The sequence below is a fragment of the Pinus tabuliformis genome, chromosome Q (genome assembly GCF_031772625.1).
Source record: "Pinus tabuliformis cultivar Carrire ecotype Pingquan chromosome Q, CPIR1, whole genome shotgun sequence".
In the NCBI taxonomy this organism is placed as follows: domain Eukaryota; kingdom Viridiplantae; phylum Streptophyta; class Pinopsida; order Pinales; family Pinaceae; genus Pinus; species Pinus tabuliformis.
In genome coordinates this window covers 495,379,873-495,402,509 of record NC_142296.1, presented here as the reverse complement: position 1 = coordinate 495,402,509, position 22,637 = coordinate 495,379,873, and the positions used below count along the sequence as shown (strand labels likewise).

The 22,637-nt window shown below is 34.2% G+C and overlaps 1 protein-coding gene across 1 annotated transcript; it reads left to right on the top strand.

Annotated features, from left to right (window-relative positions):
• The first annotated feature begins 4,714 nt into the window (after window positions 1-4,714).
• On the top strand, window positions 4,715-5,392 carry LOC149220329 (uncharacterized). Its single transcript, XM_089387052.1, has one exon. The coding sequence runs from the start codon at window positions 4,715-4,717 to the stop codon at window positions 5,390-5,392; it is 678 nt and encodes a 225-aa protein (XP_089243178.1).
• The last annotated feature ends 17,245 nt before the right edge of the window (window positions 5,393-22,637 follow it).

Sequence of the window (22,637 nt, the reverse complement as noted above, 5' to 3'; positions counted from 1 at the left end):
GCCTTGGCCTTCCAACATACCTTATCAATGACCACATACCTGAAGAGTATCATTTGTTGTGGTAAGTGTTTGTTGAGTAAAATTTCACTTTTTTATCAGGTGATTGTGTAATATTATATTGTAATTCAATCAAAGTTTACAATTCTTGTTCTGCATTATAATAGATAGACTATATTCTATATGAACTTTTAAAAATAATTCATAAAGCACTCCAACAATATCCCTTTGTACAATGATTGCACACACTCTAGGCAAATACTTAAACTACATTGTCGTTTAGTCAATGTTTCTGTAATGACTATCTGTAGTGACTCACTCAAATTCCAGGTTTCTTAGATTCCCTAATCAATCTGGTAGAGACCTCACCAAAGACTCATTTTCGGAAGCCTGTTAACTCCAACACCTTCAAATATTGTTTAAAAAAATTATGTATATATAATATAAAGTTATTTAAAAAAAAAAGTTTTATGGTTAAAACTCCTTTTTACAGTTTGGCCCTTTTTAAAATATATGGTTTTTTTTAAACCCAACAAAGAGTTTTTGGAATTACAAGTTTTACTTCATATAGCATTTAAAAATACAATTTAAATAATGAAAAATTACACAATGTATTTTGTATTCCAAAAAAAGTTTGCACCTAAAGAAATTTGATCCTCGCTTATGTTAGATTCGGAATTAGATGAATCTATGCTAGTTATATTAATAACAATAACAATTAAATTTATATATTGATAACAATTGAGTTGTGAAACATTTCTACAATTATGTTAAACGCCACCACTGTCTTTCTAAACCCAAGCTTGTTTATGCTAGAATTATACTCTCTTTTCAAAATAAAACATATATTTTATTTTATTCTTTTGTGGAGGCGTGTATCAATCTCTTTATATTTTTTTTAAGGAGAAGTCAAAATATTATCCAAAGAAACTCACAAAGGAAAAATTCATTTGAATGGTGTATATATGTACCAATTTGACATAGGGAAGGCTCTATTTACACAACCTTTCACAATATCTCATCAATCATAAAAATACAAATTATGGACATTTCAAATTCCTTAGTCAGAAGGATCACATCATTAAAAGCAATACTCATTGTAATTTAGAACCATTATATCGAGTGAACAATAGACTCAAGGTCCGTACAATAGGAATGGAACCTTCCTTCAACAATCTTGATTAAAGTTGGAAATTCAATAGTGGACCTGAATGGAATTATAATTTGCTAATTTCATATTTACACTTGCAGCTAAAGTCCCAAAACATTAATTCTAGACATCTTTACAAGAATGTGATATTAAAACAAATCTAATAAAATATGGCATGTAACTTCCTAAGCCAACGAAACTATAAAGGTGGTGTCTCACTTAAACAACGCTCCTTGACTTCAGATAAAGAATGCCATAGTGGCCTGGGCAATACAGTAAAACTACATAATGCTTAATTGTTTCTAATCTTGTTTCTTTTAAAAGGAAATTGGAAGGTATGAAATCATGATGATTGACTTTAGTCTTACCAACATCACATGAACTTCAGTCAAGGTATACAACTCGAATTAGCACCCTAATGCATCTGATAGTGCAGTAATATGGACATGATCACTCTTTTCTCCCATGCAGACAACTTAAATGATCAAAAGACTTAAACTACATTGTCGTTTAGTCAATGTTTCTATAATGACTATCTGTAGTGACTTACTCAAGTTCTAGGTTTCTTAGATTCCCTAATCAATCTGGTAGAGACCTCATTTTTGGGAAGCCTATTAACTCCAACAACTTCAATGACACCAAGTTACCAAATTCTTTTGGCAGTTCTTGCAGTAACCTCGTTGTTGCAAGAACTGCCAAAAGAATTTGGTAACTTGGTGTAACTGCAAGAACTGCCATTCTAGTTGCTTCAACTTTACTATGTACTTCTAAATATTTGAGAGTGGAGCAAAAACCTGTGACCTGCATTATGTTGATGGGTTATAATTATTTTTATTTTAAAGATCAAAAAGTTGAATGGTTGCACAAATCAATATTTGGTTGAAAGTTAACGAAGTGGGATCTAAAGGTGGAAGAACTTCCAATCGTCTAATAATGGATCTGACGGTGAAATTACTAAAACATAAACAAAATAATACACTTTGAAATTTATGTTATAAATATTTTTTAAAAATAACATAATAATATAACTCATCTTATAAAATAGATTAGTGATAGCTCTTTTCTTAGTACTAGATAGATTAAAATTTGATATTTATCTTAAAAGTAGTTATACTCCTTTTACCTTTTTAATTAAATTAATTAATAAAAAAATGTTATATGAACAAGTGTCATATGAAGTGAGTTATGGTTTTTTGGACATGTGTTATTGATAAACCATGGTACTGTAACAAATTTTATTTACAAGTCAAGAATCACCATGATAAAGTAGGGTTGAATTTCCATGATTAAGAATATTGTTACATGTTTTATGGTTTTTTAAATGTATATATGTTTAACTCAAATTAGATTTTATTACAATTAATAATAATAATAATAACAATGGTTTAAATTAAAGTCATAATTTAATTAGTTTTTATAATTTTTAAATTTTTTGTAATGTGTTATATATTATAAATCCAATAACTTACTACAAATTGATATCTATCAATTATTATCAATTATTTAATTTATATGACTAAAATGCTATAATAAAACACATAAACGAATATGAAATGTTGTTCAATTAGTTGTCCAAATGACATAATATAATATTTAAATTAACTATTTGAAGGTCTATGTTAACTATGTATCTATCCATATGTAGAAAAAAATGTTTAAAAAAAAATTATTGCATATAATAAAATTATTCAATGTGGATTTAAAAATATACTAATAAAAAAAAACTTGATGCACATGCTTTGTAAAATATTTTAATGACAAGTATATATATATATATAATTACGTATATATAATATAAAGTTATTTAAAAAAAAAAAGGTTTTATTGTTAAAACTCATTTTTACAGTTTGGCCCTTCTTAAGATGTATGGTTTTTTTGTCTAAATCCAACAAAGATTTTTTGGAATTACAAGTTTTACTTCATATAGCGTTCGTTCAAATATACAATTTAAATAATGAAAAATTACACCTTGTATTTTGTATTCCAAAAAAGGTTTGCACCTGAAGAAATTTGATTATCTCAGCTTATGTTAGATTCGGAGTTATATGAATCTAGGCTGGTATATTAATAGCAATAAAATTTATATATTAATAGCAATATAAATTAAATTTATATAGTGATAACAATTGAGTTGTAAAACACTTCTACATTTATGTTAAAGGTCATCACTATCTTTCTAAACCTAGACTTGTTTACGCTATAATTATACTCTCTTTTCAAAATAAAACATATATTTTATTTTATTATTTGCATAGGCATGTATCAATCTCTTTATAAATTTTTTAAGGAGAAAACAAAGTTTTATCCAAAGCATTTCAAATTCCTTAGTCATAAGTTTCACATCATTAAAAGCAATGCTCATTGTAATTTAGAACCATTATATTGGGTGAACAATGACTCATCTATCATATAAAATCAGTCTTTCAAATATAACCTGCCACAACTTAACAGACTTGGGTTCCATACAATTGGAATGGAACCTTCCTTCAACAGTCTTGATTAAAGTTGGAAAGTCAACAGTGGCGCTGAATGGAATTATAATTTGCCAATATTTACACTTGCAACTAAAATCCCAAAACATTAATTTCAGACATCTTTACAAGAATGTGATATTCAAGCAAATTCAATAAAATCAGGCATGCAACTTCCTAATCCATCAAAATTATAAAGGTGATGTCTCACTTAAACAACGCCCCTTGATCTCAGATAAAGAATGTCATAATGGCCCGAGCAATATAGTAAAACTACATAGTGCTCAATTGTTTATGATCCCGATTCTTTTAAAAGGAAATTGGAAGGTATGAAATCATGATGATTGACATCAGTCTTACTAGCATCACATGAACTTCGGTCAAGGTATACAACTCAAATTGGCAACCCAATGCATCTCATAGTGCAATAATATGGACATGGTCACTCTCTTCTCCCATGTAGACAACTTAAATGATCAAAAGACTTAAACTACATTGTCATTTAGTCAATGTTTCTATAATGACTATCTGTAGTGACTCACTCAAAATCCAGGTTTCTTATATTCCCTAATCAATCTAGTAAAGACCTCATTTTTGGTAAGCATGTTAACTCCAACACCTTCAATGACCCTAGGTTACCAAATTCTTTTGCCAATTCTTGTAACAATGAGGGCTCTGCACCTGGCAGCCAAGCGTCATTGACGATGATCCATTTTAGTTGCTTCAACTTTACTATAGACTTCCAAATATTTGAGAGAGGGGAAAAAACATGTGACCTGCATTATGTTGATGGGTTATAATTATTTTTATTTTAACGATCAACAAGTTGAATGGTTGCACAAATCAAGATTTGGTTGAAAGTTAACGCAGTGGGATCTAATAACATAATAATATAACCCATCTTATAATAACGACATATCATACTTGACCTAGCAGCCATTGTTGCCTCTTGCAGCCCCTCTTCTTGGCAGCCTCCTGCTGTTGAGCTCTCCTAAGCTCGGGCTTGGCCCCTCTCTGATGCATTCCCTCTCCCTGCACAGCCTCCTGCTGTTTTCTTTCCTCTTGGTAGCCTCTTGCTGTTGAGTTCTCCCTCACTATGCCCCTCTCTGCAGGGGGAGATTCTTCCTCCCAGCAAGGAACAGATGATCACGAAGCAGCCTTTGCTTCTCTATTAGTAGAAAATGGAGCTCCAAAAGCCAGGCCAACCGCTAGTAAATTCGTGAAGAAGTTAGCAGACATTCCAGAGATCTCATTACCTCCAACACTCCCCAGAAAAGCTACTATCTCTTTAGCTGAACGTGGTTTGGTGGGACAATTTACAGGGTTGTGGCCCTCTCCCAGAGCAGTCCAAAAATGGGTAGAGAGAAACTGGAGTGCAAATATCCAAGGGAAAATAGCCATAAGATTTTGTGGAAGGGGATATTTTACTTTTCTATTCGAAACTAAGGAAGACAGGAATCTAATATTTAGAAATGGACCCTATTTTATGGATTCAAGAGGCTTATATTTGAACAGATGGTCTCCAGATTTTGATCCAGAGATGGACATCCCAAGTGCTGTTCCGGTTTGGGTCAGGTTGCCTCATCTTCCCCTTCACTGTTGGGGCGATGAGTCGGTGAAAGCAATCGGAAATGCGGTAGGCAAGTACATAGACAGATGTGAACCAAAAGATAATATGCACGCTTGTGCTAGAATCTGCGTGGAAGTAGACCTGGGGAAAGGGCTACCGGAGGCTATTAAAATCAAGGTGGATCAATGGACACACATCCAGTAGCTAGACTACGAACAAATCCCATTCAAATGTAAGGTATGCCATGAATACGATCATTTTGCAAATAGATGTAGTAAGCTAAAAGAAGTAGAGAATGCTGAGAATGTTGAAGCTCAAGAAGATACTTGGGAACAAGTAAAAAGAAAGAAACCCCATAATAAACAAGCTGCCACTAATTCCTCTCAGCCTCATGAAACCAATGCAACAGCCTCTATCCCCCCAATAAACATGGCCCCTCCAGCAAATCCTTCCTCAAATCCATTCGAACTTCTGGGAGAAGACCTGCCATCCCCTCATTCTCCTTCCCAAGCTAATGCATTAGCCATCATCTCATCCCCCACCCAGAGCCCATTCTCTCCCCCACCCACAGTTGACCGAATTCTTACAAGAAACAAAGTAAAAGAAAACAACCAAGCATGGGAACAACCAAAAAAAGTCGAAAGGAAATCCAACAAAGAAATAAGGGACGAGGCAATAGCAAAGGAAATGGCCATAGGCACCCAACAGCCAATGGACTCTTTTCTCGGCAAACAGAAGGGAAGTGGAGAGAAAAATCAGCAAAAGGAAAAGGGAGGGACCCATCATAAATCTAGTAAATAATGATTGCGGTCTCTTGGAATAGCAGGGGTCTGGGATCTGCTTTGAAAATCAATGCAGTACGAGACATAATAAAACAGGAACAACCAGATATTCTTATGATCCAAGAGACCAAAGTCAGCAATCAAGAGGTTCAAAAACTGATCAAAACTCAAAAAAAAATTGAAGGAACAGCCATGGACTCCAATGGAGCCTCAGGCGGTATATGCACAATTTGGAACAAATGGAAATGGGAACTTGTTAATCAAAAACTCAATAACTATTGGGTAAGAACATATTTAAAAAAAAAAAGAACACGAATGAAGAGTATACCTTCATAAATATATACTCTCCAAACCATTATAGAGATAAAGCTCAATGCTGGAAATCAGTAAAAGAAGAAGCACAAGAAGGACAGAGGGGAAAATTAGTGATAAGAGGGGATCTAAATTTGATTAGAAATATAGATGAGAAGCTGGGAGGTAATTATTTCAGCAATCCCTCAAGAGCAGCACTGGAAGAACTTATAGAAGAGCACAAACTCCTTGATATTCCTCCAAGTAATGGAAAATTCACCTGGAGTAATAAAAGATCAGGGGCACACAATATAAAGGAAAGATTAGATAGAATCCTGATACAAGAAAATTTGGCAGCAACCTTCTCCATAATCAAAAGCAAAATAGTGCATGCTTCAGCCTCTGACCATAAGCCTGTTGTGTTGATATTGGATAGATTGGAGAATCAAGGTCCGATACCTTTCAAATACAACAAAATCTAGGACAACAAGGAAGATTTTGGTAAACTAATAAGGGAAAGCTGGGAAACCAATGTAATAGGCTCCCCCCATTATGTATGGGAAACCAAGTTGAAAAATTTAAGATTACAACTAAAAGCATGGGCAAGAGAAAACACTCTCAAGGAAAAAAAAAATAGAGCTGCAAGAGAAACTCGAAAAAATGAGCAAGGAAAAAGAGAATCAGCAAGATAGTGAGCAAGAGCATGCTCAGGAAAAAGAAATTTTCATGGACCTATACAAGCAAAACAGGCTAGAGGAGGAGGAAATTAGGCAAAAGTCAAGATGTTTATGGCTAAAAGCGGGGGACAAAAACACCGCCTTTTTCCATAACAACCTTAAGATAAGAAGAGCAGGTAACCAAATCGAAAAAATTCAAGTGGAAGGACAGGAAATAAGGGAAACGGAAGCTATCAAAAAGGCTGCCCATAACTACTATAAAAACCTTCTATCAGTAGGGGACCAGCAAGTGGACAACGAAGACTTTCTTCAGCAAATTAGCAGCAAAATCAATGAACAGCAAAACAGAGAGCTCGAGAAAGAGGTCACAGAGGAGGAAATAAGAGAGGCAATTTGGAGTATGCACCCGGAAAAAGCTCCAGGGCCGGATGGTTTTACAATTGCTTTCTACAAGAACCATTGGATGACAATAAAAAAAGATCTAGTAAGAATGATAAAAAATGTTTAAAAAAAATAAAGTGGGAGAAAATACCAAAGCTTCTCATCTGGCTCTCATCCCAAAAGATCTGAATCCTATCTCCTTTGATAGATACAGGCCTATCTCTTTATGCAACTCCTCCTATAAAATCATCACGAAAATCTTGGCAAATAGACTGAAAAGAATTCTGCCTTACATCATCTCTGAAAACCAAGGTGGCTTTGTCCCAAAAAGACAGATTACAGATAATGTTATTATAGTGCAGGAGGCCATACACAGCAGTATTCAAAGAAAGGAAAAGGGCATGGTCATAAAGCTGGATATGGCCAATGCTTTCGACAGAGTAAATCATAATTTCCTTGTAGTTGTCCTTCAAAAGTTTGGCATCTCTCCTAAGTTCATAGGTATTGTTATGGCATGCATCTCCACCCCTTGGATAGCACCGTTGATCAACGGGAGGCCAAGCAGATATTTTCGCAGCACAAGAGGTCTGAGGCAAGGGTGCCCGCTTTCTCCTTTCCTCTACATCTTAATGGCAGAAACATTGAGTATTCAACTAGAAAACCAAAGAGTAAAGAGGAAAATCACAGGTATTAGAATCGCCAGAGGAGTTAAAGAAATAAACCACTCGCTTTTTGCTGACGATACTCTTCTCATTGGGGGAGCCTCCAGTATAATTGCCAGGCGGTTTAAAAAAGTTCTAGATGATTTCCTTGATGTTTCAGGAGGCCTTCTAAACAATAAAAAATGCAGAATCTACACTTGGAATGTGCCAATTAACATTATGCAGAGGATTTCTCAAATAATGGATATTCTGATTCAGCTAAACTGGAGCCATTTTACTTATCTAGGTTTACCTTTGGCAAAAGAAGTGGTTAAGTCAGAGGTCTGGAACAAACATATTGAAAAAATGAGGGGGAAAATACAAAGTTGGGGAATGACGTGGTTAAATCTAGCAGGCAGAACAATATTAATCAAAGCTCTTCTTTCAGCCTTGCCAATATATCAGTTTGCCATAATTATGGCCCCGGCAAGCACCCACAAACAAATGGAATTAATCATTAGAGGCTTTCTATGGCAAGGAGGAAAACAAGAATCCAAAAGATTCAGTCTGGTTCGTTGGGATCAAGTGACTCTTCCATTTGAAAAAGGAGGTATCTCTATTAGAATTCCAGGTTTGTCAAATAATGCACTTGGGATCAAGTTAGTTTGGAGAATGTTAAATGGGAAGGATCATTGGTGGGGCGAAGCACTTTCAAGGAAATACCTCAACTGTCAACACTGAAATTATCCCTGATCATCCTTGTACTCAAGTATGGAAACTCATCAAAAAAATTATTCCTCAAGTTAGAGACCAAATCTCCAAGAACCCGGGGAATGGGAACTCTACCTCTATTTGGGATGACAGGATCATGGGAACAACTCCCTTGAATCAATATCAAAACTTAAGAGGACTGAAAGATTGGTTGGAGGAGAAAGGCACTACTTCATTATACTCCATATCAGAGTGGGAACAAAACAGATGGACAGCTTGGAGAGTGCAGTTTCTTCCAGATAGACTGAAAAATCAGTGGGAAGAATTGAAGCTTTTACTTGCAGGAGCAGCCCCAATAAATAAAGAGAGCCAAGATAGTTATATATGGGACCCAATTGGAGGAAAATTTACAGTAAAATCAGGCTACAATTTTCTGCAAAAATACCACAATTATGAAAACTGGAATCTTTGGACAGCAGCATGGAAGAATGAATGTTTACCCAAAATATTTTTTTTTGCATGGACTCTTCTTAAAGGCAAGATTCTTACGGCGGAAAATTTAAGGAAAAAAGGTTTTCAAGGCCCTTCTATATGTGTTATGTGTCAAAGGGAAGAAGAAAGTATTCAGCATTTATTTTTGAAATGCATTATTGCCAGACAATGCTGGAAGCAAATCATCAGTCCTCTTGAAATGAACATTGACACATTTGAGCAGCTGACAACTCTAAATGTAAATTGGGAGGAAAGTTATCCTTATGCAAGGAAAAAAATGGTCATAAATTGAATCTGGAAGTGCCTCCCCTCCACTTTGTGTTGGCATTTATGGCTAGCCAGGAATAAGTGTATCTTTAAAGGCCAAAAGCCAAATATTGGGACCATTTTAGCCAAGAAATGGGGTCAAATTTCAGAAATGATAAGTGCAAATGGAGTGCCAAGTTTGGACCAAAACAGTTTGCAGCAAGAAGAAAAGGATTGGTATAAAAAATCCCTCATTGAAGACTCAGCAAGGAATCAATTACCAAAGAAGGTAGGAAGAAAAATCAGAGATTGGAAGCTTCATGGGAACGACAAGGAGATGGAGGAATGGATTAAAAATCAAAGAAATCACATTCTTTTCTTTGATGGAGCCTCAAAGAACAACCCTGGAAGAGCAGGGGCAGGCGGATTAATTTTGGATCCGAAAGGCGAGACAATAGCTACTTATGAATGGGGGCTAGGAACAATGACAAACAATAGGGCAGAGGCATATAGTTTGCTAATGGGCACCAATATCCTCAAAAAATATCAGTTAAAAGATCCTATTATAATTGGCGACTCGGCAATTATAATAGCAGCAATGGAAGCAGGGAGAGACTTCAAAAATCTAGCTTTAAATAAAATTTGACAAAGAATTATGGACAACATAAAGAAGCTGGGGAATGTTGTTTTTAAACACGTTCTTAGAACCCAAAACAAGGAGGCCGACTCACTGGCCAACAAGGCAGTGGAACGGAGAGCCGGAATGGCGAAAGAAAACCATGAAATCTATGAACAAGCAATCCCATAATTCGTTCCCTCAAAGGGACAGGCCTAAGACTCAAAGCATAGTTAATCACATCAAATCAATTGCAGCAAGGAATCAAAATATGAATAAGCAACAGGAGATCCATCTGTACATGATTGGCAGAAAAATCTTAGCCAATCCTTCTCGAACAGTGAGGAGAATCCTCATAATTAAGAATTGGAGGCATCGTGATTTACAACAGAGAAAGAATCGCCCCCAAGATCAGCACATAGCAGCTAAAGGTCAAATCAATCTTGGCAGTGTTCGTTCTGAGCTGAATGGAAAATCGGGCAAGCACTGTAGTCAGCGAGATATTCATGAGTAGGCCGAGAAGAGTCACGAGCTCAGCATGCTCAATCAAGCCTTTAAAAATAACCTCAAGCACAAGAACCTTCATTATCAGAGGTAGCATCAGGAAATAGAAATTAGAGAGCAGCGAACTTCAATTATCAATACACAGGAGCTAAGCAGAGGACAGTGCAGAAGGAGTAGAGAAAAACATCAAGGAAGAGAATGTACAGCACAACAAGGAATCCACAACCATCAGGAAATCCAAAAAAACTCGGATAGTCAAAGGAAAAATCATGACAGCGAGGAACGACACATGATAGATGTCAGTGATGGCAGCTCGGACCACAATTTTCATGAGAAAAGCAGAGGCACTGGGAAAAAGTGAGGCAGATTGAAGGAACAGCAGAAGAAGGAACAACAAAAAGACGAAGGAACAATGGTAGAAAGAACAACAACCAGAAGGAATAACAACCAAAAGGAACAAAAACAGAAGGAACAATAGCTGAAGGAACAACAGGCCAAAGGAAAAACGGGCCGAAGGAATAGCAGCAGAAGGAACAACAGTAGAAGGAACAACAAATAGAAGGAACAACAACAGAAGGAACATCAACCAAAAGGAACAACAACAACAGAAGGAGCAGCAGTCAAAGGAACAACAGGTCGAAGGAATAGCAGACTGAAGGAATGGCAAGCCGAAGGAACAACAACAAGGAACAGCAAGCAAAACGAACAACAGAAAAAGGAACAACAGCATAAGGAACAACAGATGAAAGAAAAACAGACCAAAGGAACAACAAGTCGATGGAACAACAACAAGGAACAATAAGTAGAACGAATAACAGCACAAGGAACAGTAAACTTAAGGAACAGAATTTACTCTTCCAGCCTACAAACCATAAATTTTTGTGAAATATGCGATGTAAATTTGTTTTGTTAGCAGGTTAATATGTTAAACAGTACTCTAGAATAGCTAAAAACACTTCTGAAGTTTTGATACCAAGCACAGGAGAAAGGTCTGTGTGCCTATTCAACCGCTCAGTCTATCATATCAAAACAGCGAAATGTAAAAGGAGCTTGCTCCAAAATCTTTTTTTGATAATATAACAACTATCTGATCTTGTTAAAAATATATATATAACCCATCTTATAAAATAGATCAATGATAGCTCTTTTCTTAGTACTAGAGAGATTAGAATTTGATATTTATCTTGAAGTAGTTATGCTCCTTTTACCTTTTTAATTAAATTGATTAATAAAAGAAATGTTATATGAATAAGTGTCATGTGAAATGGGTTATGATTTTTTTCGACATGTGTTATTGATAAAGCCATGGTATTGTAACAAATCTTATTTACAAGTCAAGAATCACCATGGTAAAGTAGGGTTGAATTTCCATGATTAAGAATCTTGTTACATATTTTATGGTTTTTTAAATGTATATATGTTTAACTCATAAATTAAATTTTATTATAATTAATAATTATAATAATAACAATAGTTTAAATTAAAGTCATAATTTAGTTAATTTTTATGATTTTTTAAATTTTTGTAATGTATTATATATTATAAATCCAATAACTTACTACAAATTGATATATATCAATTATTACCAAATATTTAATTTATATGACTAAAATGCTATAAAACACAAAAACGAATATGATAGTTGTCCAAATGACATAATATAATATTGAAGTAAACTATTTGAAGATCTATGTTAACTATGTATCTATCTATATATATAAAAAATGTTAAAAAAATAAAACAATATTGTATGTAATAAAATATTCAATGTGGGTTTAAAAATATATTAATAAAAAAAATAATGCACATGTTTTGTAAAATATTTTAATGCCAAGTATGTATATATTATATATTGTTTTAAAAAATAAAGTATATATAATATAAAATTATTTAAAAACAATAAAGTTTTAAGCTATATGGTTTTTTTGTCTAAATCCAACAAAGGGTTTTTGGAATTACAAGTTTTACTTCATATAGCATTCAAAAATACGATTTAAATAATGAAAAATTACACAATGTATTTTGTATTCCAAAAAAAGTTTGCACCTGAATAAATTTGATCCTCTCCGCTTATGTTAGATTCGAAGTTAAATCAATCTAGAGTGGTATATTAAGAACAATAAAATTTATATATTAACAAGGTCGCATAGCTAGCATTTCCCTCCCACTTGGTTCAATTATTTGAATCTTGAAATGTATGAACTAACTATTGTATTAAAAGTAATTGACCAAAAAAAAAACAATATGACTTATCTTCTTCTTCTTCTTCTTCTTTTCTCTTTTCTTTTTCTTTTTCTTTTTTTTTTGAATTTGTTTACTCCTATATTGATACAAAAATATGATTACAGAGAGGCATATGCCTCGAGAGTTCTAGCCCAAGAGATGGCATTCTTACAAAAGACGCTTGATGTACTAACTAGAGGACCTGCATAGTGACTTACTTCAGGACTTGAAGTTTCTGAAAACATTAGACTCAGTACCATGACAGTGACCAAAATCTGACCCAGACATTGACCAAAACTAACCTGTAAACAGCAAGCCCCTAAACAGAGACCAACATACAAGAGAATGCCGCCCACACAGGGGAAACCGACAAGTAAAAGTTGAAAGAGACCTGATTCTGGGAGCTTAAAAACATGAAAAACTATGTATCTAGAGGGGATTGAGCATCTTCCTTCAACAACTGACCAAAACCAAAAGGCGCGGACCTGTTCAATCTTCATGCGAGGTTGTTGGCTGTTCTTCAACAATGCGGCACCCGAATTGGTCTGGGTCTTCAAACTCAGAGGGATGGCCCTCTATACCTGAAGGACCGCCTCCTGCTGGTGCGCTCGGGCCGGCGTGTGTAGTCGAATTCAGAATTGCCGAGCCACCTGTATCTCTGCGCTGAGAAACGTTCTGGTCTGCCATCCGAGGTTCCAGAGGAGCCCCTGGACTGACCTCCCCCGAACCCACAGCATCCTCACACATCTCTATGGTGACTGACACGATGAAGGATGAATTTCCTAGAGTACAGGGGAAGCGGAAGTGAGCTGTGTGCGAATGTGAGTGGTGAGAGCAAACTTCTGTTATGACTTGCCCTCTTCCCCTGCCCCTGCCACTTCTGGTTGCAGGATATCTATTACAGCAGAACTCTGAAGCCTCAGACGAGGGGTCCGAGGTTGTGGAGGAAGGCTGGCGGGATACACAGCCTCGAGAGCTGCCTCGTCTGCAACCCATCCTGGTGCGCTCTCTGGGCATTTTAAAGTGAGCAGAACAAACAACCGAAGAGGGAATGGCGAGGTGGCTACAGAGGAAGATGCAAACCGGATGAATAGGAGCCTGAATGCACTGATAACTGTCAGCACCTTGAGCCAGAGCCCGACAGTGCCCTGTTCTGTTTTGAGAGCGAGGAGCTGCCACCTTGCTGAACCTGAAGGAGCGCGGAGGGGAAACAAGAATGAAGACCAGGCCGAGCGCCATTGCAAATAAATCAAAATCAAGGGAGAGCAGCGTTAATGCTGCATTTAAGATGTTTGTGTGAAACCATAACTCATGCCTCCTGCGAATCCATCTGGCGGCTGTGAGTGGCCACGTGCCCACCCTCCACGCCACCTTCGTACCACTATCCGGACTACTCACCCGCATCCGGGAAACAATATGACTTATCTTAATAAGTAATAACAATTTATTAACTACTATTTTCAAAAATTAACCTAATTAACTACAATGTCTATACATAGTAACTTGGTCTTTTAAAAGATCCAACTTGCATCACGCGTTGGTCAAGTCAAACGAGTGTTTGTCTTATACCAATAAGAAATTTTATATAATTTTTATATGCTAGGGGAAATGGAATAGTTACATTTTTTTATATCGAGGAGAATGAACCCACAATATCAAGAAGAAGATTTGTGTTTGGTTCCTCGTGATTCGTATTCGGTGTTGACACGACACTGAGGTTAGTTTAATAACTCTTTCAATATTCATTCAAATGAACAATGAAACTCCATTGAGGCAAATCTTGGATTGGTATTCAAAAATACAGATGCGAAATGAGATATCGTACCATTTCCATTAAATGCCTTGACGGCTAATTTGCTGACGATTGACTGTCATAGTGCCAAGTACAATGATGGCACAATAAGGCTCTAACCAATAGATATTCAGATAAATAAATTAAATTAATAATAAATAAAATAAATTTAAATACTATAATGTAAACTTTGTGAAATCATTTTTAATTTTTGGTCACTTTAAAATTAATATCAACATCAATGTTTTTTGAATAAGTTATTACCCTGCTATGGCAGGGAATAATAAGCAACTATTCAGACAAAATATATCAATACAACTTCAAGAATTAAACTTAAAATTAATATACATTAATTGTGACAATTATTATATCAGTCTTAGCAGTGATATATAGTGATCGCGATTTGCTATTAATTTGACCGTACTGATATTTTTATTTTTATTTTATTTTTTTTCATGTTTTACATAGTTTAACTTTGATATTTGAGGTTTGCGGGTGGTGACGTGCCCACCCACCACCACGAGGGGCCAAAGCCCAATGTATGGCATCAACAACGGTGTTTTATGAAGAATGAATCCCAATAACCTTCCTTCTCCATTACGGAAGCTAGTTGTTGTAGGTATACAACATCTGAATGCACATGGGATAAAAGCTCTCGCGTTGAGTGGATAAACGATAAACATATTCCATCGAATCCAAAGCAGCCAACTGTTACAAATCCTTTCAACAATTTAACATGGGTATGTTTTAAAATCCACTCAATCGTACATTTTTAAGGTGTATTTTTTTAGTGGCATTTACCGTTTCCATTAAATGCCCTGATGGCTAATTTGCTGACAAATGATTGCGATAGTGCCAAGTACAATGATGGCACAATAAGGCTCTAACCAATAGATATTCATATAAACAAATTAAATTAATAATAAATAAAAACAAATTTAAATATTATAATGTAAACTTTGTGAAATCATTTTTAATTTTTGGTCACTTTAAAATTAATGTCAACATCAATATTTTTTGAATATGTTATTACCCTGCTTGGCAGGGAATAATAACAATAATAATTAAAGTTATATATTAATAACAATTAAGTTGTAAATTTATAACATGCTACCTGAAGAGAATCCCCCCGCCCCGCCTCGTATCATCAGACCTGTGCCCATCGATAAATCAATTCCTTGGGCTTTTTTCGATGGCTCTGCCCAAGAAGAGGGCTGCGGGGGTGGTGCTATTCTCCATCTAAATGAAAGGCACTGCTTCAAGCTTCAAATCAATCTCGGTAGAGGCACTAATAATTATGCCGAACTATGCACGGCCAAACATATCATTCACTTTGCTATCCATAAACATTGCAGACACCTACAACTATTTGGAGACTCTAAAATTGTTTGCAATTGGCTGAATGATGCATCTCATTGTCATGCATTTTCTTTGAGACACATACTTGATGAAGCAAAGAGATTGACTACTTCCTTTGAATCTTTTGTCTGCCATCACGTTTACAGGGAACAGAACACCGTCGCCGACCAGCTCTCCAAAGAGGCCGCGCACAGAGAAGACGAAGACTGGTTGATCCAAGAGGAAATCGACGGCACATACTACCAGCACTACCACAGACCTTTTGACGATCAGATGGACGATGGGCTATAAAGCCCATATATTATCAGTTTAACTTTTGTTTATAGCATGTACATAGACACTGGCTAGATATAAGTTCAGTTCAAATCTTATTGTTTATATTCAGCATATATATTGCTCTCTGCGAAGAGCACAGTCACATTTTTTACCACTGATAGACATACTAGTTTTTTTGGAAATGCTCCCTGCGTGGAGACATCTTGGTTTTACTCTCTCTAGATCTACAGTTTTTATGAACTCGACAGGCAAGGCTGCCTCCATATGAATATGCTTCGGCATCTGCAAAATGTAATTTCTTAATACTTAATGGAAATTACGATTTTTTCCCAGGGGAAAAAAAAAACAATTAAGTTGTAAAACATTAGGCCACCACTATCTTTCTAAACCCAAGCTTGTTTACACTACAAATATACTCTCTTTTCAAAATAAAACATATATTTTATTTTATTCTTTGCGGAGGCATGTATCAATCTCTTTATATTTTTTATTTTATTTTTTTAGAATAAATCAAAGTTTTATCCAAAGAAACTCACGAAGGAAAAAGTCATTTGAATGGTGTATATACGTACCAAATTGACAGATAGAAGGCTCTATTTACACAACCTTTCACAATATATCATCAATCATAAAACTACAAATTATGGCCATTTCAAATTTTTTTGTCAAAAGGATCACATCATTAAAAGCAACACTCATTGTAATTTAGAACCATTATATCGGGTGAACAATGACTCGTCCATCATATGAAATCAATATTTCAAATATAACCTGCCACAACTTAATAGAATCAGGTTCCATATAATAGGAATGGAATCGTCCTTCAATAGTCTTGATTAAATTTGGAAAGTCAACAGTGAACCTAAATGGAATTATAATTTGCCAATTGCCTATTAACACTTGCAACTAAAATCCTAAAACATTAATTCCTGACATATTTACAAGAATGTGATATTCAAGCAAATCCAATAAAATCAGGTGTGTAACTTCCTATGGCAACCAAATTATAAAGGTGATGTCTCACTTAAACAACACTCCTTGACCTCGGATAAAGAATGTCATAATGGCCCAAGCAATACAGCAAAACTACCTAATGTGAAATTGTTTGTCATCCCGGTTCTTTTAAAAGGCAATTGGAAGGTATGAAATCATGATGATTGACATCTGTCTTACCAACATCACATGAACTTCGGTCAAGGTATACAACTCGAATTGGCACCCCAATGCATCTGATAGTGCAGTAATATGGACATGATCACTCTCTTCTCCCATGCAGACAACTTAAATGATCAAAAGATGTTTAACTATACTAGTGAATATTTAAAAAATGGAACATGATAGGTATGATATGTAAAGAAAAACATATTGTAATGCTTATATTGGTTAGAATTTATTTTCTCTTGTTATAAAATTTATTTATACCATTCTCAGCGTTATCTTCGGTATATCAAAAAATTCTTTCAATATTTTACCAAATTTGCTTAAATTCAAGGGAAAACCCTCCTAGGATTTAAATAGTGTTCTAAATATAGAAATTACTGTCTAAATTTTAACAAATTTACCTAAATTCAACCGCAAAGCTTCCTCTGAAGGGTTGATTTAAGTAATTCAATAAAGAACAAAATAATTCTATATAAATTTGCATCTCCTGAGCGTATTCTTGATTTCTTAAAAGATTTGCAGGCCAGATTCACCGAGCACCGACTGCAAGTTGTTCCATAATTTGCCTCTACGAAAGCTTTAAACTCTCATGCACTTTTCAAGATTGTATGTCTCCTGCAATTTAACAATTTTATCGCACAATTTCTTGCATATTTGCTACAAATAAAGAAATCACAATGTGTAACAAGGCCATAAAATGATTACACGAAATTTTAAGGCATAATTGGTTCCTTAATCTAAATAGGCATAATTGCTCTCGATTCACATATCTTACCCGACACATTGACGTCCCGAACGAATTCGTGAACAACACCGACCACTGAACTTTTCATTTTTAATAGGTTGTCGTCGCCCAACCTTGCAGTTGCTTCAACTTTACTATGGACTTCTGAATATTTGAGAGTGGATCAAAAAGTCGTAATTCCAATAACTGCAAAAGTATTTCACCTGCATTATTTTCATGGGTTATAATTATTTTTATTCTAAAGATCAACAAGTTGAACGGTTGTACAAATCAAGATTCGGTTGACAGTTAATGTAGTGGGATCTAATGGTGGAAGAACTCCCAATCGTCTAACAATAGATCTGATGGTGAAGAGTGGTGCAAAGTGGCATATGGAGGAGTTCTCCCCGAAGGGAAATGCCTTACCAGGTAATATATATATATATATATATATATATATATATATATATATATATATATATATAGAGAGAGAGAGAGAGAGAGAGAGAGAGAGAGAGAGAGAGAGAGACTTTTGTGATCCATAATGTAGCTATAAGTCTTTCGGATTAATTTGAAAGACTTTTATCTTAATTATAATTATTAATTAAAACAAATTGATTCGGTCAAATTACATAAAATAAAATTAACAATTATTATTTTTAATTAAACCAGCCTCGATCCATCTTAAATTCAGATCTATAAGTGTCGAGAGGGATCAAATCTCTAAAGGTGCAAACATTTCCTCAAGTTTTGCACTCAAAAAAGAGGTTGCATCGAGAGACGCTCTCCAAACTAGTATGAAAAAGATGTTGTAATATAATGTTATGTAAACATTTTGACTCGATTAAATAAAAATAAAAAGTAAAGTAAATAAAATAATATAATACAATGTAATTGCATCGATAGGCACTCTCCAACGTAGTATGGTAGAGATGTTGTAATGTCTTGTAAACATTTTAACTTGGTCAAAGTAAAATAAAAATAACCCTAAGTTAAAATAAAAATAACTTCAAACTAAAATAATAAAAATAAGAATTATACTTTATTGTTATTATTTTTATTAATTTTTGTTTAGTTGCTGAGGTAAACTTGACTTGGTCAGGTTATCAGTGGTTTTTGAGCTTGAGGTTTATAAGAACCCACGGTATTGGCCCATGGTATTCATGTGGAATACCGTCTATTTAAAAAGGGAAATTAAACCAACCTATATCCATCTTAGAGTGAGAAGAGATTTGATCCTTCTCGGCATTGGGTAGATCTGGAGTGAAGATGGATACTAGTGCACTATGGAAGAGATGTCGTGTTATGTTATGTTTGACTCGGACAAAATAAAATATAATAAAATAAAATAAAACTAGCGTGGATCCATCTTAACTCCAAATCTATCAAATGTCGTGAGGGATCAAATCTCTCAAGGTGCAAACCTATTTTTTGAGTGCAAAACTCGCGGAAAGATTTATACCTCAAGAGATTTGATCCTTATCAACACTTGATAGATTCAGATTTAAGATGGATCTATTAGAAAATAAAGAGAGCGAGAGAAAGATTGTTCACACAACATAAAACACATTGTGATTTTATTGATCTCATAGACATTACATATATAAGAATACATGATACTTCTAGATCCGAGAATGGTGGATCTAGATTACTAAAAATAGTTAGTACAACTATTAACCTAGGAACTCACATAATTACAACTCACAACAACTTGGAAGTCATGGAAGCATTACTTCCAATACCCTCCCTTAATGATTACATGACAAAACTAGAAAGTAGACATTACAACAATGAATGAATCTCTATCAAATTTGTTTGATATGGTCATCACTAGCACTCATATCCACTCTAAAATCTCACGATTTCTTCTCTTTTCTTCACCATAGTTTCAAGCTTCCCACTTGATTCATTTAAGACATAACCACTTTAGACCATCGTTGAAATGCTTTGCAAAATTAACGCTTCTCAACCTCCTGAAGCGCAATGGGCCAATCTCGATACTGAACCATCCTATGGAACTGCCACCATTTGTTGAATATATGGATTTCCGCTATATTCACCAGTTATCTAGGATAGCCTTCTGGGTACGTAATGTCTTCAGCAGACAATTCTACAACTTCAACATGAATAAAATAACCTGTACTGATGCTCCAAGAGCACGACGGGCCACACCAGCTTGACCTTATTAAGAACTACCTGTGACTAATGCTACCGGAGCATGATGGGTCACATTAGTCTGTTGAATAGTTGGCTTGTTCTTTGTGGTTCTGCATCATTTGATTCTTGCACAATATAATAACACAATACTACTTTAATTCACACCACAAACACACTGCAACTTAATAAACTACACCATAAAAAATTCCAACGAGCAACCTCCTTTTTTTTTATAATAAAAAATAGACCACGAACTCATAAAAGATTATTATTTACACAGACAGTAGCATAATGTTAACAATGTTGTCAGATCCCACAATTAAAAAAAAATCATACCCCTGACATAAAGTTGATACGATGCTCCATAACCCTACTCTAAATGACAATGACGGTATGGGCAATTGATGATATGAACATAAATTCCTTTTACATAAATGGTACTATGGTCATTCTGTATTTCTGAGGTTGTGGGAGTAAACACATAGGACAACATCAAAACCACTTTGAAAGCTAAGATCTAGCCCTGCCAGCTTCAAAGAGGGATCTCTTTGTGAAATTTAGCTTTGTTTTATGTGAATTTTAGGTTAGTTATGATTATAGGGTAAAAGCATGTTAATGTGTCTCATTATATGGCAAAAGCAAAAAAGTACTCAAATGAAAAAAGATAAAAAAAAATAATATAAAAATATCAATTAAATGAGTTGAGTTTCATACTTGTTAATTATAAAAAATAAATGCTAAATTTGTAACAAAGCTAACTCACAATAAATTTTGGTAAAAGCTATAGTGAACCTATTTAATGGGTTTAGAAAATATAAATAATGTTATAAAAAGTAAATACTAAATTTGCAAATAAGTCAACTGATAGTAAATATTGGTAAAAACTATGGTTAATCACTCACAAAATATAAATAACTTTATGTAAAGTTAAATGAAATGCTAAAACTCTTTAAAAATATATATAAAAATAGAAGTAGAATTTCTAAACAAATAATTTTATATATTATATTTTGAATAATATAAAATACGTTATTATAATCATAATTAAAAATTTTATTATAAAAAATATAAAATATATTTTAAAATTTTTCAAAAAATAATTTTAACATTTTGTTATATGTTATTTTCAAATTTCTATTAAAAAAAATTGATTTTATAAACTTGAAAGGGTAGTTTCTTGGGTCGCGGTTTTATATATACGAAAATATGATCATTTTTACTAGTATTTTAATAATAATTAAAAAATATGCTTACTTTTTATTTTTAAATTTGTTTAGCAATCTTTAGAATGTTTACAACACATCTCTTAAATAAATTGGAATTAAAAAACATAAATCAATAGAGAAATGGGGGGTCGCGCTTTTGTCACTACTTAAAAATTTATGTAAAATATTAATGATACCTTTTAAAGAAAATGAATAAATTAGATAAAAATTATATATTAAATTTTAGAAAAAATATGACATGAAATTGAATTTAAATTGACATCTTTTGTCTTCTTTTACCACCACCTAGTTTTTGATTATTTTGTAAATTTAAGAGTAAACATTCCAACTCCACCTATTTTTATAAAACTTCTTTGCCACAAAAAGGGAAAAAATGATACACATTAACATGCTTTTACCCTATACTTGTTTGCTTTGATTTGATTGGTTTGGTTGATTTAAGTGTTATAATTCCATTAGGCTATGGAGTCTATAAATTAAACTAGATTTTTCATCAATTTTTAGAGGAGTTCTCACAAGGCAAGCTAGGTTGCACTATTTGGATCTTTTTAGAAATTAAATGAATTGTGAAATAGCAGAAGTATAAGGTTCAGTGGAAATAAAGGAGCAATTAAGAATTCCTTAATTTGACTTCAGTGGAAAACATGGAAATTACCAACAGCCAAAATAGGGTGCTCTAAGTAACAAATCCTATTTATCACAGTTTTGTTAAGTAATTTATATATTCAGAATAACAGAGAAAGAAAAACAATGTTTAAACAAATAAACAGAAGAAACACAACACCATTTGGTACACCACATGAATCATGTGAAAGGTCCTTGTATTATGGATGCTCCAGTACTTTGAAAATTACAATATGCAAAGGAATTACATTCAGAAATCAACCCTTAATACTTCAAACAATGAAGTATTTATACTAATAATTACAAAATCATTGTCAAACCGTCAGTGTATTATTAGCCTAATTAGAAACAATATGATTCATTCCTCGCAGAAAAATAGGCCACGTAGACATCTGGAAGGCAAGGTGGCTCTCTTTGTCAACCTGAAACTATGTTGCGTTAGTGTACTGACTGTCGTACTGGCTGATGTGTTGGCCGTTGTCTTACTGCACCTGAATTACTCTTCAATCTAGTAAATCAGAGAGCTCTTCCCATCTCTTTTCATCGGGTATGGTCAATTTTATTAC

Coding starts and splice junctions, on each gene's coding strand:
- LOC149220329 (XM_089387052.1), top strand. CDS start 4,715: ATGCCCCTCTCTGCAGGGGGAGATTCTTCCTCCCAGCAAGGAACAGAT.